This window comes from Sminthopsis crassicaudata, chromosome 2 (assembly GCF_048593235.1).
Source record: "Sminthopsis crassicaudata isolate SCR6 chromosome 2, ASM4859323v1, whole genome shotgun sequence".
Taxonomy (NCBI): Eukaryota; Metazoa; Chordata; class Mammalia; order Dasyuromorphia; family Dasyuridae; genus Sminthopsis; species Sminthopsis crassicaudata.
Window position 1 is genome coordinate 138984104 of NC_133618.1, and position 14341 is coordinate 138998444.

Sequence of the window (14341 nt, forward strand, 5' to 3'; positions counted from 1 at the left end):
CATGCTAATAACTAGCTGCTTTATCAGCCAGAACTAACTTTTAACCCTATTGTGCATTTTGAAAAGGCTTGTAAGGTAATGTTAGCTCTTTTCCTCATTAGAAGTCAGGTGCCCTTAAAGTTTAAACCAAAGAATTTAAGTCTTGTTTCAAAGCAGGAAATCATGTACAGTTTGGACTCTGTACAGAAATGAACCCCTTGGTGTCTTGGATTTATTAATTATCTCATATAATTTTTGAAAAGTTATTTTTGTCTCTTTCCATGCAGTTAGAAGTTTCTGACAGAGGCAGTTATTTGTTTACTTTCAATAGATGCCATATTTCTTTGGGGGTATAGTCACACTGGATACTCTATAAAAGTTGTTGGTTGAGTTGAAGGAGGAGGCTCTTTTATGAAGTATAAGATAATGAAAATTTACAACTATTCTGTGGACTAAGTATTTGATAGGTGTTTATAAAAGATCATAACTTTAGATGGGCAGGACTATAAATGTCATTAATCTCCTTAGGAATTATGGATCATTCTGAGGAACAGACTTGTTTAAGGGAGGGAGCAAGGTTTGAATAGGACCCGAATGGTTAGATTGCCTCATTATCTCAAGCAGTAAACCTCGTTTTCTCCCTCTTTAAAATGGGCATAATAACACTTGGACTTTCTACCACATGGGATTATTATGAATGGAGTACCTGATAAACTATGGAACAATTTATAAATATTAGTCATCATTACTATTGAATGATTATAATAAGAACCTTCTTGGGGTTGAACTCATTTTGAGGTAAGTAAGTAGAGGGGGCTGCTGTCAACATTATGGAGTGGGAAGGAAAGGATATTGGAATAATCATATCAGGGATTTATAGCATGTCAACTGTGTGCACATTGTGGGGGAAAGTTGATAAATAAGTTGTAGAATCTTATTTTTTCCCTGCAAAGTGATTCATGGGACCTTTCTGTTCTTTTGTAGGTGATCATGGAGGAAGCACTTTACTCCCACCCAATGTCACCAATGAATTTACAGAATATGGGACTATGGAAGAAAGGGGAGAAGTCCTCAGAGCTTCGCTTGAATTTGATGCAGAGAGTCAGCCGTGCTGCTCCCAGGGGCGGGAGCAGGGCCAGCTCTTGGTTGGCCCCCGGTTTGGTCTCGACGGCCCAACTGGAGGAGGACTGAATCATGAAAGGGAAGCCTTCTCCCGTAGGCACCTTAAGGAGCCAAGCTTGCCACAGGCCCCGGGCCCCCGGGCCCCCGCACCCAACATCGCAGAGGTTAGCCCGGCTTCAGGAGGACTGCAAGCACCAAAGGTACTAGAAGGAGATGGGACTTCTGTTTCATCACTGCGGCGAATGGAAAAAGCGTCAAGTGCCACCCGCCGGGAAGCCCGAGCAGCCAGCAGAGCAGCTGCCGCTAGCCAAGAAAAGCCACCAGAAATACCTCTTTCAGCTGAACTAATAAATGAGGAAAATTTTTATTTGAGTATTGAAAAAGATTTGACTGCCTTATTAACTGGGGAAACCCAGCCAGGGTTGTCCCAAATCACAAATAATGGGAAGAAAGAGACTGCCAGAGGGCAGGGGACCTTGGTGGAGAAGCCACCAGGGGCCCACAAAGTAGAGGGAGCCATTAGCTTTACAGGGGAAAAATGGCCCGATCTGGGGAGAAAGCATCCGGGATTTGATCGAGGTACGGTCCACAGACCTGCAGAGCAGGGAAGCTCCACGGGCCGCTCTGGCAGGATCAAACATGTAGGATTTCAAGGGTGGAGATTCTTTGGACAGGGGCAGAGGAGGAAGAAATGAGACGTTCCTCAGCAGATGTGGAGGCATCTGTGGAAAGGACAGCCTTTCCAAAAACAAGGAGTTTCCAAAGTATCAAGCTATCCTACCCCATCTGTGGCTTTCTCTCATTCAGTCAGTTGACGGAGGGTGTTTGGATGAACCTTGGAAAGATTCTTCAGAAAGGCTTGAACTAGATCAGGGACATTTCTCCAGGAGTGCTTGTAGAAGGTGGAGGAGGATGAAGTGTTTTTGAAGAAAATGAACAACATCCTGAGAAGAAGTCTGTGCCAGAAGGGGAAGTGGAAAGGTGAGGTCACATCTTACTCTTGTCCTGGAACGTATGAATAGGGTGTTCGTCATGGAAAGGCAGTTCTGTGTCTGCTTTGTTTTAGAAATACTTCTACTATGGAACTGTGACATAATTGTGGAAGAAATTCCTAATTTCTAATGCACACTCCCTTTGGATTCTCTGCTTATAGGAGTTTAGTTCTCAAAATATTGGAAAAAACCTCCTTATAATATATTTCCTTCCACTTCCCTTTCCCTTTTCCTTTCCCTTTCCCTTTCCCTTTCTCTGTTCCTTCCTTCCTTCCTTCCTTCCTTCCTTCCTTCCTTCCTTCCTTCCTTCCTTCCTTCCTTCCTTCCTTCCTTCCTTCCTTCCTTCCTTCCTTCCTTCCTTCCTTCCTTCCTTCCTTCCTTCCTTCCTTCTTTCCTTTCTTCTGTTCCTTCTTCTTCCCTTTCTCATTGTATTTCTTTCCTTCCCTCCATTTCTCTTTCTCGCCTTTATTTCTTCCTTCCATTTTTTCCTCTCACTCTAAGTGCAGTAGCCAATCTAAATGAGACAGTACAGAAACTTAAACCTGTTTCTCTTTTTGATGAGAGTTCACATCTGCGTAGTCTGCGTGATGGACCGCTGCACCCAGAGACTCTGCCATGCTTGATGCAGATACCCCTATTAGATTTAGTTCTACTGCAACTCAGAATCCCTACATTCAATTGATTCAACTAATTTGGCCTCTTCCAGTGACAGGGATCACAGGCTTGTGCATCCACGCTTGATCTCATGTATAATAAAAATCAGAGACCATTGGGACAGGGTATAGTAAGGGTTCATTTGATTAAAAGTAAAATCCCCTCTCAAGTATGAATGATGGGAGAACTTTTCCCTAACATTTTATTTTTCTACTTGATGTGTTTGTTACACATTAGCAGAGAAAAGTAATACAATAATGCTCATTATTTTTGAAAGTGATTTTTGCACTGTTGGCTTGGTAAAAAAAAAAAAAAAACACCTCACTTTTTGCAAAAGAAAAAATGATTAATAGTTAAAAGGCATTTTCTCACACTGCATTAGTGATCACATCAAAAAATGATGAAGTCAGTATCTTGAGTGACTTCTAAGAATATTTTAATAACTAACTAATGAAGGTACTCAGTAGCTTTATTCTTAACAGCCATATCATGCTGGTTGTTTTTCTGCTAGCCTCCAGGTCATTCTTTTTGCTCTCTCAAGGAGGGAGTTTGGCTCACTGTCTGATCTTCTCCCCTGCTTCTGTCATTATCCTAAGGGATTCCAACATAATTATTGATGGATCTTCCAACTCTCTTTCCGTCCAATTACTCTACTCAGATCCTTGCCTACTCTTTCATTTCACTTAATCAATACACAGGATGGACATGCCCTATCTCCCTTGTCCTTCTGCCTTGTTGAACCCCAACTCTGGATTACTCTTACCATTTGCCTTTACTCCTACTCACATGCTGCTAAATTGAGCTGGAGGAAGTCATGCAACTGATCCATCTGGGTCCACTACAAATTTGTTTTTTTGATCTAAACTTGGCGCCCCTCACTGTAGCAAACTCCAAAAAAAAAAAAAAAAAATCAACTATGTTCTTTGCTTCTACTTCCTTTCCTTCACATCTCAGCTCTCAACAATCTGGCTTCTGATCTTAGCATTCAACTAAAACTGTTCTCTCCAAGTTCTTTCTTTTAATTGCCAAAGCTAATGGCTTTTTCTTAATTCCAATACTTGTTGACCTTTTTACAGCATTTGAAACCGCTAACCACCTTTTCTTTCTAGATATTCTTTTTTTTTTTTTTCCTGTGTGTATGTGTCTGTCTGTGTGTAACATTGTGTTTTCTTGGTTCCCTTCTTTCTTAACTGGCTGTTTTATCTAAATTTCATTTGCTAATTCTTTATCCTTCTTTATTCTGTATCCTTATAATTAATATCCTTATTTTTCTTATCCACTGTGAATGTATTCCAAAGCTCAATTCCAGTCTTCTCTTCTCTTCATCTTCCTCCCTATTTTGTCCTTTCCTTCTCTTCCTCTTCTCCCTCTCCCTTTTTTCCCCACTTCCCTTCTTGTTATTTTGTCCTTAATATCCCTGCTTCTCAAAATGATAGAGCACATCACACATATTGTTGCTTAGTCCTTTCGGTCAAATCCAACTCCTCAGGACCCATTTGGGATTTTCTTGCCAAAGGTACTAGACTACTAGACTGGCTTGCCATGTCCTTCTCCAGCTCATTTTACATTTGAGGAAATTGAGGCAAACAATAAGTGACTTGTCCAGAGTCTAGAGCTAGTAAGTGTTTGGGGGTGGATTTGAACTCAGACCTTCTTGACTCCAAGCCTGCTGCAACGCGTAGTGGGTGTAAATGCTTACTGTTGAAATGCTAAATTCTAAGCAGATATTGTACAAAGGAAGCTGAATGTGGTTTTGGCTCCTCAGAATTTTGACAAAGGAAGTAATTTCCACAAATGATCTTTTTTTTCTTTTTTTTTTTATCAATAAATTCATAGAATCTCACGTTTGAAAGTGATCTCAAAGGTAATCTTGTCTAATCCCTTAGTCCCTGTCTCCAAATAGGAACCTTTCTGGTACATTACAGAAAAGTGGTAGTGGGTGTTTGCTTTAAGACCTTCCGTGACACAGGTGTATAGGCTCCTTGATAGTACGTTGAAGGAGGTCCTCTTCTGAGTTGATGGAGTAACTGAAAGCCAAGAGCTGCCATTACTGTCCTCGTGTCAGTTTAAAGGGGGTGTTCTAGAGGCGCTTCCAGATCCTCTTCTTGGCCATGGGCTAGTCAACATTATGAGAGGCAGATAGTGCCTGTTTATCAAAATGTAAGATCACCAGAGCTGGGCTGGAAGACTGGCCCCGGTTAACAAGGATTTATGAAGCATGGACTATGTGCCAAACCCTGGGCTAAGCCCGGGGGTCACAGAGATAAGGGGAGCGGTTCCTGCCCAATCACCCAGCCGGCTCACGGAATGGCAGTCAGGGTCCTCCCCTTTGGATTAGTCCTCCTCAGCTCTTGCCTGCCTTACTTTAGCCGCTTCCTCACCAATGTCCTTGTTTCAGATCCCTCCTGTCTTCCACACAGCTGCGAAAAGCACAGCTCTAACCTTGTCCCATCTCCAGTGACAAACTCCTTGCTCCCTCTTGCCTCTAGGATAGAAAAAATTAGTTCTCAGTCTATCTCTCTCTGCTTGGCCTGGAGGCAGGAAGACCTGAGTCAGAGTCAGGCCTCTGATGTTTCCTAGCTGTGTGACCTTGGACAGGCTCTTTGCCACAGTTTCTTCAACTGTAAAATGGGGATACTAATAGTATTACCACAGGGTTGTTGTGAAGAGCAAAGGAGATAATATTTGTAATATGAGTAACATTTTACAACACCTGGCTTGTAATAAGTGCTTAATAAATGCTTATTCCCTTCTCCTTTCCCTGTCACCTTGTGCCTCTAGTGCTAGTGGCCTCTTCTCATTTATCTCTCCATCTATGTGTGTGTGTATACACACACAAATGCATATATATATATATATATATATATATATATATATATATATATATATATATATATATATGTCCTTTATCCCTTCTATTACTAGAATATCTCTTTATCTACTTTATTAGAATGTAAACTCTTTGAGAATTTTTTTTATTCCTTACTTGTTTTTCACACGGTGCATAGAATGTGGCAAGCACTAATATAATAATTGAACAATGAAACAAAATAGAATAATAAACAAAATTTAATTGTGATAAATGTAAAATTCTATATTAGATTTTAAAAAAAGTCCAAAATGCCAGCACCCAACCAACCACAGAAGGACAAAGATGGAGGCTGACGGGTTGTGTGAAAATGCCCTGGTTATTTTAGTGTGCTGCGAGTGTATCGTGAGTCACCGGGAGAGGGATGTGGCAGCCCCAGAAGGGAGCGTGATCTTATGCTGCATTCTTGAGACACGGAGAGGCCGGCATTTCTGCTGTGCTTTGACCTGGTCAGACTATATCTGGAGGGCTATATTCAGCCTGGGTGCCACATCGTAGGAAGGACTTTTATGGACTGCAAGCAACAGGTGCAGAGGAGGTCAGCCAGGAAGCTGAGGGACAGGAGACTATACCAAATGTGGATCAGTGGAAGGAACTGGGACCTTTAGCTTGAAGAAGAGAATTAGGCTAAAGGGTTATCTTGGAAGTAGAGATTATAGCTGACTTTCTGGGTTTGAACAGCTGTTTCATGGCAAAGGAATTAGGGTTTTTGGTCGAAGAGAGAGGAATAGGAATGGTGGGTAAAAACTGGTGGTGGATTCCAGCTTGATAAATAATTACGGGTTGTTCCAAAGCGGCTCCACTCACTGGAGGCCTTTAAGCAGAGGCTATCCTTTTCTTCGGGATGCTACAGTACAAATTTCTGTAATGGTGTCACCTGGACTAAGTCACACCCCATTTTTGAACCTACCTTTCTGCTGTTAGACTTTGTAGTTCTTAGAAAGATTTTTTCTTATATTGGAAATGTGCCTGCACTCGATGTGGTTCACCCCTAAAAGGTAACCTGCTAAATTAGATTTAACTTTTCCAAAGGCCAATGGGAAGGAATGATCACAGCACTTACAATGTACCAGGCACTTTTGAAAGCATGTCTTTGCAGTGGTAGGAAGTAAGTAGGAAAGTGTCATTTCCCCCACTTTATAGGGGAGGGAACTGAGGCTTAGGTGATTTGTCCTAGTGATAGGAAGTCAGAGAGCTAGAAATTGAGTTCAAGGCCTTTGATTCCAAGTCTTACCCTCTTTCTGTTCCCCCCGCCCCTACATACTACACTGCTTCTCAAATGGAAATCACTCACCTTTTTGAACTTTTTTTCTTACAAATGAGTTCCTGTACTTCTGAAGCAGCATAGTGTGTGAACCGTCTTAGATCTAAAGTCGGAAAGACCCTTAGTCTCTGTGGGACTGAATAAATTACTTACATTTTTCTGGGCATCAGTTTTGAGTTGGACTTAATGACCTCTACGTGCCTTCCAGTTCTCAATTTGGGGCCCTATGAAAAGCCTTAAATGCTGTCTTTAGAGAGGAGATGTTTACGAACCAAATAAACTGTTTTATGGGTTTTGACAAGTCATTTTACTACCATATGGTGGTTAGAACAGTCACATCGTCTCTGGACCTATTTCTTTACCAACTGTTTCGTGCTAGCAGAACTACTTATGACTCAAAGGGTATTTAGAGCTGTCATTGTGATCTTGGAATGTTTTCTTTCCTAGCAATATGAAGCAGAGGACATTTTTTGGGTCTGGTTGTGCAATTTTATCGTAGGAATTCTCACAAAGGGAACTCTCTGCTAATGCAACTTGATACTAAGCATATGACTTATGAATTACCAGTGTCACCAAGAGATCAAATACCCTTCCAGGGTCACATAGCCAATACAGGTATCTTGAACCCAGGTCTTCATGATCCTCATGCTGGGTCTAGATACATGGTTTATGTGGGTTTGGAAGATTCCTTTGTGTCTTTTTCTTCTCCCTCCCCGCCCTTTTTTCTTCCTTTTCCTTTCCCCTTGGTCTCCCTCTGTTACCCAGGCTGGAATCCAGGATCTACTTGCAGGTTCAATCAAATGATTGATCAGCACAGATTTGACATGCCCTGTAATGGATCATCCATTCTTTTTTTTTTTTCCCCAAGCCTAGATCTTTATTTTATTTTATTAATTTATTAAAACTTTTTATTTTCAAAACATATGCATGGATAATTCTTCAGCATTAACCCTCGCAAAACCTTGTGTTCCAATTTCTGCCCCTTCCTCTATCCCCTGCCCTAGATGGCAAGTAGTCTAATATATATTAAACATGGAGAAATATATATTAAATTCAATATAGGCATACATATTGATGCAATTATCATGCTGCACAAGAAAAATCAAATCAAACCAGAAAAAAAAATGAGAAAGAAAATAAAATGCAAACAAACAACAGCAAAAAGAGTGGAATTGCTATGTTGTGAACCACACTCAGTTCCCACAGTCCTCTCTCTGGGTGTAGATGGCTGTCTTCATTACAAGGTCATTGGAACTGTGGATCATTCATTCTTAAGGCAGCCTGGGGGCCCCGTGTTCTTAAGGGCTTCCCATATAAATGCTAGATCTGATATATGGTTTGCATATATCTTATTATATATTATTATGTTCTCTCTCTATATTATATATTTTGCAAACAAGATGTGTGGCTTGCATAGCAGCTCAAGAATTTTACCAGCCTCAGATGGTCTCTGAAACCTGCATAGCCAAAAACTTGGTCACCCCAAGGCCAGTTTGGTGATGAGCCTCTGCAAACAGCCCGGTCTTTGGACAACAAACATGCTGAGGGTACCTTCGGAGCTTTTACTGGCATGGGAGGACCTGCCAGATTTTGAGCTTGGTGCAGCCTGTGAGTCTTGGAGTTACTCTATCATAGGAGCATTTTGGTGGAGGTCTCCTAAGGAAGATCAGAAACACAGAGTGGGCCAAACTGCCCATGCTAACCAGTATGGATTCAGTCCATGAGTAGATCCTTAACTTTCAACTTAATATGGAGAGATGCAGTCTTTAAAAACAACAATAACAATGAACATCCAGAAAGAGAAGAAATGGTTACAAAGAGCTTGCCAGATTTCTTTATAACTATTTAATTTTTTGACAGGATTTCTAAAACAATAGAAAGGAGAATATTGTGGACATAGTTTACCTAGATTTTAGCAGAGCTTTTGATAAAATTTCTCATGCTATTCTTATGTAGAAGATGGAGAGATATGGGTTAGACCAGAATTTTATATTGTAAAAATAATTTGTATCTCAGAGAACCCCTGAAAGACTCTCAAAGATCTCCAGGATTCTCCTTTGAGAACCTTTAGACTAGACACTAAAATAATCAGATGGGTATATAGTAAGTTGGATCTCTAGACTCAATGAATAATTGTTAATGAACTGGAGAAGGAGAGAAGGAAATGACAAATCACTCTGGTATCTTTGCCAAGAAAATTCCAAGTGAGGTCATGACCAAAAAATGACTGAAAAAATCAGTGACATGTATAAAGGCATAGATGATATGCTCATCACATTTGCAACTGACACATCTCTGGGAGGGATAGCTAATACATTGGGTAACAGAGTCATGATCGAAAAGAATTTTGACAGGCTAAAGTATTGGGCTGAATCTTAAGAAGATGATATTCAATACTGATAAGTGTAAAAATTTGCCCTTAGTTACAAAAAAAAATCAGCTTCACAAGTGTTAAGAAGGAGAAAGTCTGGGAAGACAAGCGATTTGACTGAAAAAGATCTGGGTGTTTTAGTGATTGTAATCTTAATATGAATTAATATAATATGGAAGCCAAATTAAATGAGTGGGATTTTATTAAGAGGGTCATAATTTCTAGGAATGAATGAATGAGCTAATAAATGAATAAACATTTAAGTAAATAAATGCTATATGTAAAGCATTGTGCTAAGTTCTAGGGATACAAAGAGAGGAGAAAGTTCCTGCTCTCAAGTCCCTCTTGTTTTATGAGTCTCCCTGTATTCTGCCTTTATCAGACTTTACCAGGAGTGTTGTGTTAACTTCTCTTCACCCCACTATAAGATGAATGTTAACAGACTGAAGAGTATTTGGAGAGCAATAGTCGCAATGTTAAAGGATTTTGAGTGTTGTATATGAACATTGGATGAAGGAACTGGATATGTTTAGCCTGGAATAGAGAAGATAGTGTAGCTCTCTTCAAATATTAAGAGGGCTGTCACATGGAAGAAAAATTAATCTTACTCTCTTTGACCAAGAGAGCAGAACCAGGAAAAATGTGGGGAAGCTTTAAAAAGGCTAATTTAGACTTGATAGTCAGAGGAAAAACAAAACAAAACAAACTTCCTAACAAGTAAGTTGTTGAAAAGTGGAATGAAGAGAAAGAGCTGAGAAAGAGAAAAAGAGCAGGTAATCATTTGTTAGGTATATATTACTGGAATTCCTTTTGTGTATAGAATTAGATTCTTGCTTTCAAATGCTGGGATACTGTGTCTAGATCATAATATTCCAATATAGGTTTCACTCATACACTGAGATCTTTTTTGAAAGGGGGTAAAATTTCCTCCTTAATAACTTATTTATTTATTTATTCGTTGAAGAATTAATGTAATTATTGTTGGTTAGCAGGTTTTATATAATCCAGATTTATGGGGGGGAAATGAAGCTTTAGAGGAAGCAGAGGTGGGGATGTGGATAGCAAGCTGCTAGGGCTCAGATTCTCTTTGACTCCCCTCCCCTCTCTCCTGTCCTCATGATTCAGGAGCCTGTGATAGGAATAAGGTTCCATACTCTGATTAAAGTGATAAATTTTGCTTGGAAGTGACTTCTATTCTGATATTTGAGCGTTAACTCTTATTGTTTTTTAGGTGCTTGGATTAGAGAGTGCATGGAGAAGTGGAGAATATTGCAAAGGTAGAGCCAGGTTCATATTAGGATGAGCTGTATTGCTGGGTCACCTAGACAGGGCAGTGGACAGAGCATTGGGCTTAGAATCAGGAGGACTTATCTTCAGGAGTTCAGATCCAGCCTCAGACACATCCTAGCTGTGTGACCCTGGGCAAGGCACTTAATTTGATTTGCCTTAGTTTCCTTATATGTAAAATGAACTGGAAAAGGAAATGGCAAGCCACTTCCAGGATCTTTGGCAAAAAGACCCCTCAAATGGGATCCCAAACACAGTTGAAGTATGTTAGCTATTAGAATCACATAATAATTAAGGCATCCAAAGTCTCATAGGAGCATAGATCTACTGGAAGAGGTTTGTCAAGGTCATCCAGGGGGACTTGTAGAGGTCATCTGGGGACTTGTAGAGATCAGCCAGGGGTGATGAGGTGCAGAATTGGGGTAACTAAATGACATTAGGGTTAATTAACGTCTAGTGGCAGGTTCAGGGTACAGGGGGTCAAATAGAGCTCCCCTGCAACCCGATTCAGCACAAGGAGGATACAGTTAAATGAGGTCTAGTGGTGGGGCAGAGTCCCCTGTAAAGGAATTTATAGGCCCGAAAACCCATATTGATAAAGGAGGTTTATTATGGGGTTTGGAAGTAAAGTTAGAGTCTAGTTAGTAAAAGATGAAGATAGAGATAAAAGGCACCAGAAATAAGATTCCAGTGGGCAGAGATCCTGGGCATGCCAGGTGTAAGGCTGCCATGTTAGGAACCTCTGCAAAGAGAGAGAGAGAGCGCCAGTTTGGCTCTTTTATAATGAAAGATTTAGCCAAAGGGGCCTGTGGGTGAAGTCCCAAGTTGGCTCAGATCTGGGTGGGAGTTATGAGAGCCCAGATCTCCTATTGGAATTCTAAGGGATGCTTTTGACAGGATTTGTGAATCAAAGGTCCTAGCTTCTTGAATTGGTAATGCATCAGCTAGGAGGGGCTGGGAATCAGAAAGGAATAAATGAATCTGAGAGGATTAGTTTCTTAAAGGGACCACAACCCGCATCATGGGGACTTGTGTAGAGGTCATCCAGAGTGACTCGTAGAGGTCATCTGGGGACTTGTGTAAAGGTCATCCAGAGGGATTTATAAAGGTCAGCCAGGGGGACTTGAGAAGTCAGCCAGTCCAGCCCATTCATTTTACAGATGAGGACACTGGGGTTCAGAAAGGGACTTTATTCAGTGTCCTATAGGAAGAAAATGAAACTTTAGGATTCAAATCTGTTTTGGAAAGAATACCAGCTAGATACCAGGTTAACTGCCTGGAAGAATACACATTGTTTCTTTAAGTACTGGCTTGATCTTTGCCTATTGGAAGTGCAGTGGTTAGGGTCACAGAGCACTTCTTAGTAGTGTGGGACTGGAAAGTGGAAAGTGTTCCACTTCTTGCACCATGGTTAGTAGATGATTTAATAGTTGTTCAGTGAATGAATGGGACAATATAGTTGCATTTGTTGCGGATGATCTCCAGTATAGCCAAAAAAAAAAAAAAAAAAAATTTAGAAACCTCTTTTTCTGGGTATTTTTGATCTTTGTCTTGTGTTGTAAAAAGAAATTTTTCTGGGCTGAGTTCAAAAATCAGCAGATTTGTTCACCAATTTAATGTGAATCCGACGCTCTTGCCTAAGTGTATGGACTGTGGGAAATTTTCTTATGCCATGGTTCATAACTTGCTCTGGAAACCTGAGCAACTATATACATGGTATTGTGAAGTACATTAAGACCAAAGTTCTGCTCATAAGTATATAGTTTGCAGTATCAGAGGCAAGTTTGTTTAAAGGCAGGAAACAAAATAAACATCATAGAATGAGCAAACATAAATTTCAGAAATGTATGGAAATAGTCACAGCCTGAAAGATGCTCTTCACTATCTCTGTCTACGCCATCACTCCTAGATTGTTTCCTGCTGCTAAAAGCAATGTGGAACTGGTGCTATTCCTCTTTTTTTTTTTTTTTTTTTCCTTACGTCGCTGCTTATGGCTCCATAGCATGAATTGAATGAGTCCCTGATTTCTCAGGACATTTAAAATAGTCCTTCCTGGGGCTCTATAGAGATACCCATAGAGTGAAGTGGTGACTACAATGCAACATCTAGGGAAAAATATGTGCTCAGGACACAATTTTAAATTGTATTAACTCTTTTAAACATTAATTACCCATTATGTTCTTGTCTAGACAGCAAAACAATAAACCAAGCCCTAATTTTTTAGACTTTTCTGATTTCTGAGCTGTAAATGCTTGTCTGGTTCAGCACTCCCTACTTTATGACTGGCCATCTTTTTTAATGGTCTTGACAACAATTTGCTGCTAACTGCATAGCTTCTCCAGTTCGGGAACTGACATCAAATCAGATTTGCCATCGTTCCTGGTAGGAGTATGCCAACCCATTCCTCTCTGGCCGCATTTACCCATTTTCAGATCCAAAGTGAACCTTCCCTGGCACCAAGTTCCCTGATGTATGTCGTCTTACCCTATTGAAATGTTAAGTTCCTAGTACATTGCACAGTGCTTCCGCATGAGTAAGTGCTTAAGGAATACCTTAAGAATTTTTTTTTTGGATATAATCTTCCAGGTTTAGAAGAGACCCTCCCCCTGCCCTCCAAATCCCCATCTTGTGCTTCCTTTCTGTTTGCCACTGCTTTTTCCTTATGGGCTCTTCTTCCCTTTGCTTCATTTAATCTACCTCAGTTACCCTGTGTACTGCTAACCAGGTGTAAATATCTCATAGGCTTGGCCCTTAATTCTCCCAATTGCTCAAGTGAGCAAGAAGACAAATCAGCCCTCTAGAAATTACCACACGGCAAAGTGAATTTTTTTCCCCCTAATTCACACAAACTCAGTTTTATGTAATACTATTTTCCTGACACCAGATGGCTCCACTTCAATTCAGTTAAAAATGTTACATTTTGTTTCTCCTTTTTATCCTTTATCTTAACAAAACCGTGCCCATAGTGGGTGCTTATTAATAAATGTTGGTTAGTTGAACTGAATTTTTAATGTCTGAAATTAGGCCAATTAATAATTCTACAATGGCTTCTTAAGCTATTCAAGGGAAAGGAAGAATCAATCTCTATGTCAAACTTCTTTGTTGTCTTATTTTAAGAAATTGCTCTAGCCACTCCCAACTTCCAGGGACCACAGCCCTAATCAGTGGGAAGTTATCAGCATGGAGGCAAGATCCTCCCCGGCAAAAAGATTACAACTTGTTGGAGGCTCAAGGTGATGGCTCACTTTCTAGCAGTAAAGTACATTGCTTTTTAGGTATAATACTATTGTAGAAATAATAGACAAATTTCAGTATTTCTATACCTCAAGGTATATATAGGAAGGCCTCAGGAGAGGGAGAGAGAAATGAAAAATGGTAGATGGAACAGCAGAATGCACACAATATTTATTAAGTTTACAGCCTTATATAGACACAATTCATGACCCCCTCCCCAAATAATTATAACATCAAAGATCATGGACCACAGATCACCATAATACACACAATAATAATGAAAAAGGTTGAAATTTTGTGACAATTACAAAATGTGACATAGAATCACTATGTCAGCACTTGCTGTTGGAACATGGTGCTAATAGACTTAGATGCTGGGTCTGCACAAACCTTCAATTTGTAAAAAATGCAAATCTTCGAAGTGCAGTAAAGCAAAGCACAACAAACCATGCTTGAATAGGCCAAACACTTCGGGAGTATATTCACACATCATTTATGAAGCAAGTTGGGGTCCTATAGAGTTATTATATCGGTATATATGGGAATATGTTTAATTTTTTTCAGTTAGT

At 40.1% G+C, this 14341-nt stretch overlaps 1 protein-coding gene across 1 annotated transcript in view; it reads left to right on the top strand.

The window, feature by feature from the left end:
• Positions 1 to 14341, top strand: part of PSD3 (pleckstrin and Sec7 domain containing 3) — a 560881-nt gene that overhangs the window by 189949 nt on the left and 356591 nt on the right. Inside the window, 2 exon segments of the mRNA XM_074287446.1 lie at positions 964 to 1755; positions 1758 to 2082. Coding sequence (XP_074143547.1) covers positions 964 to 1755; positions 1758 to 2082 — 1117 coding nt within the window.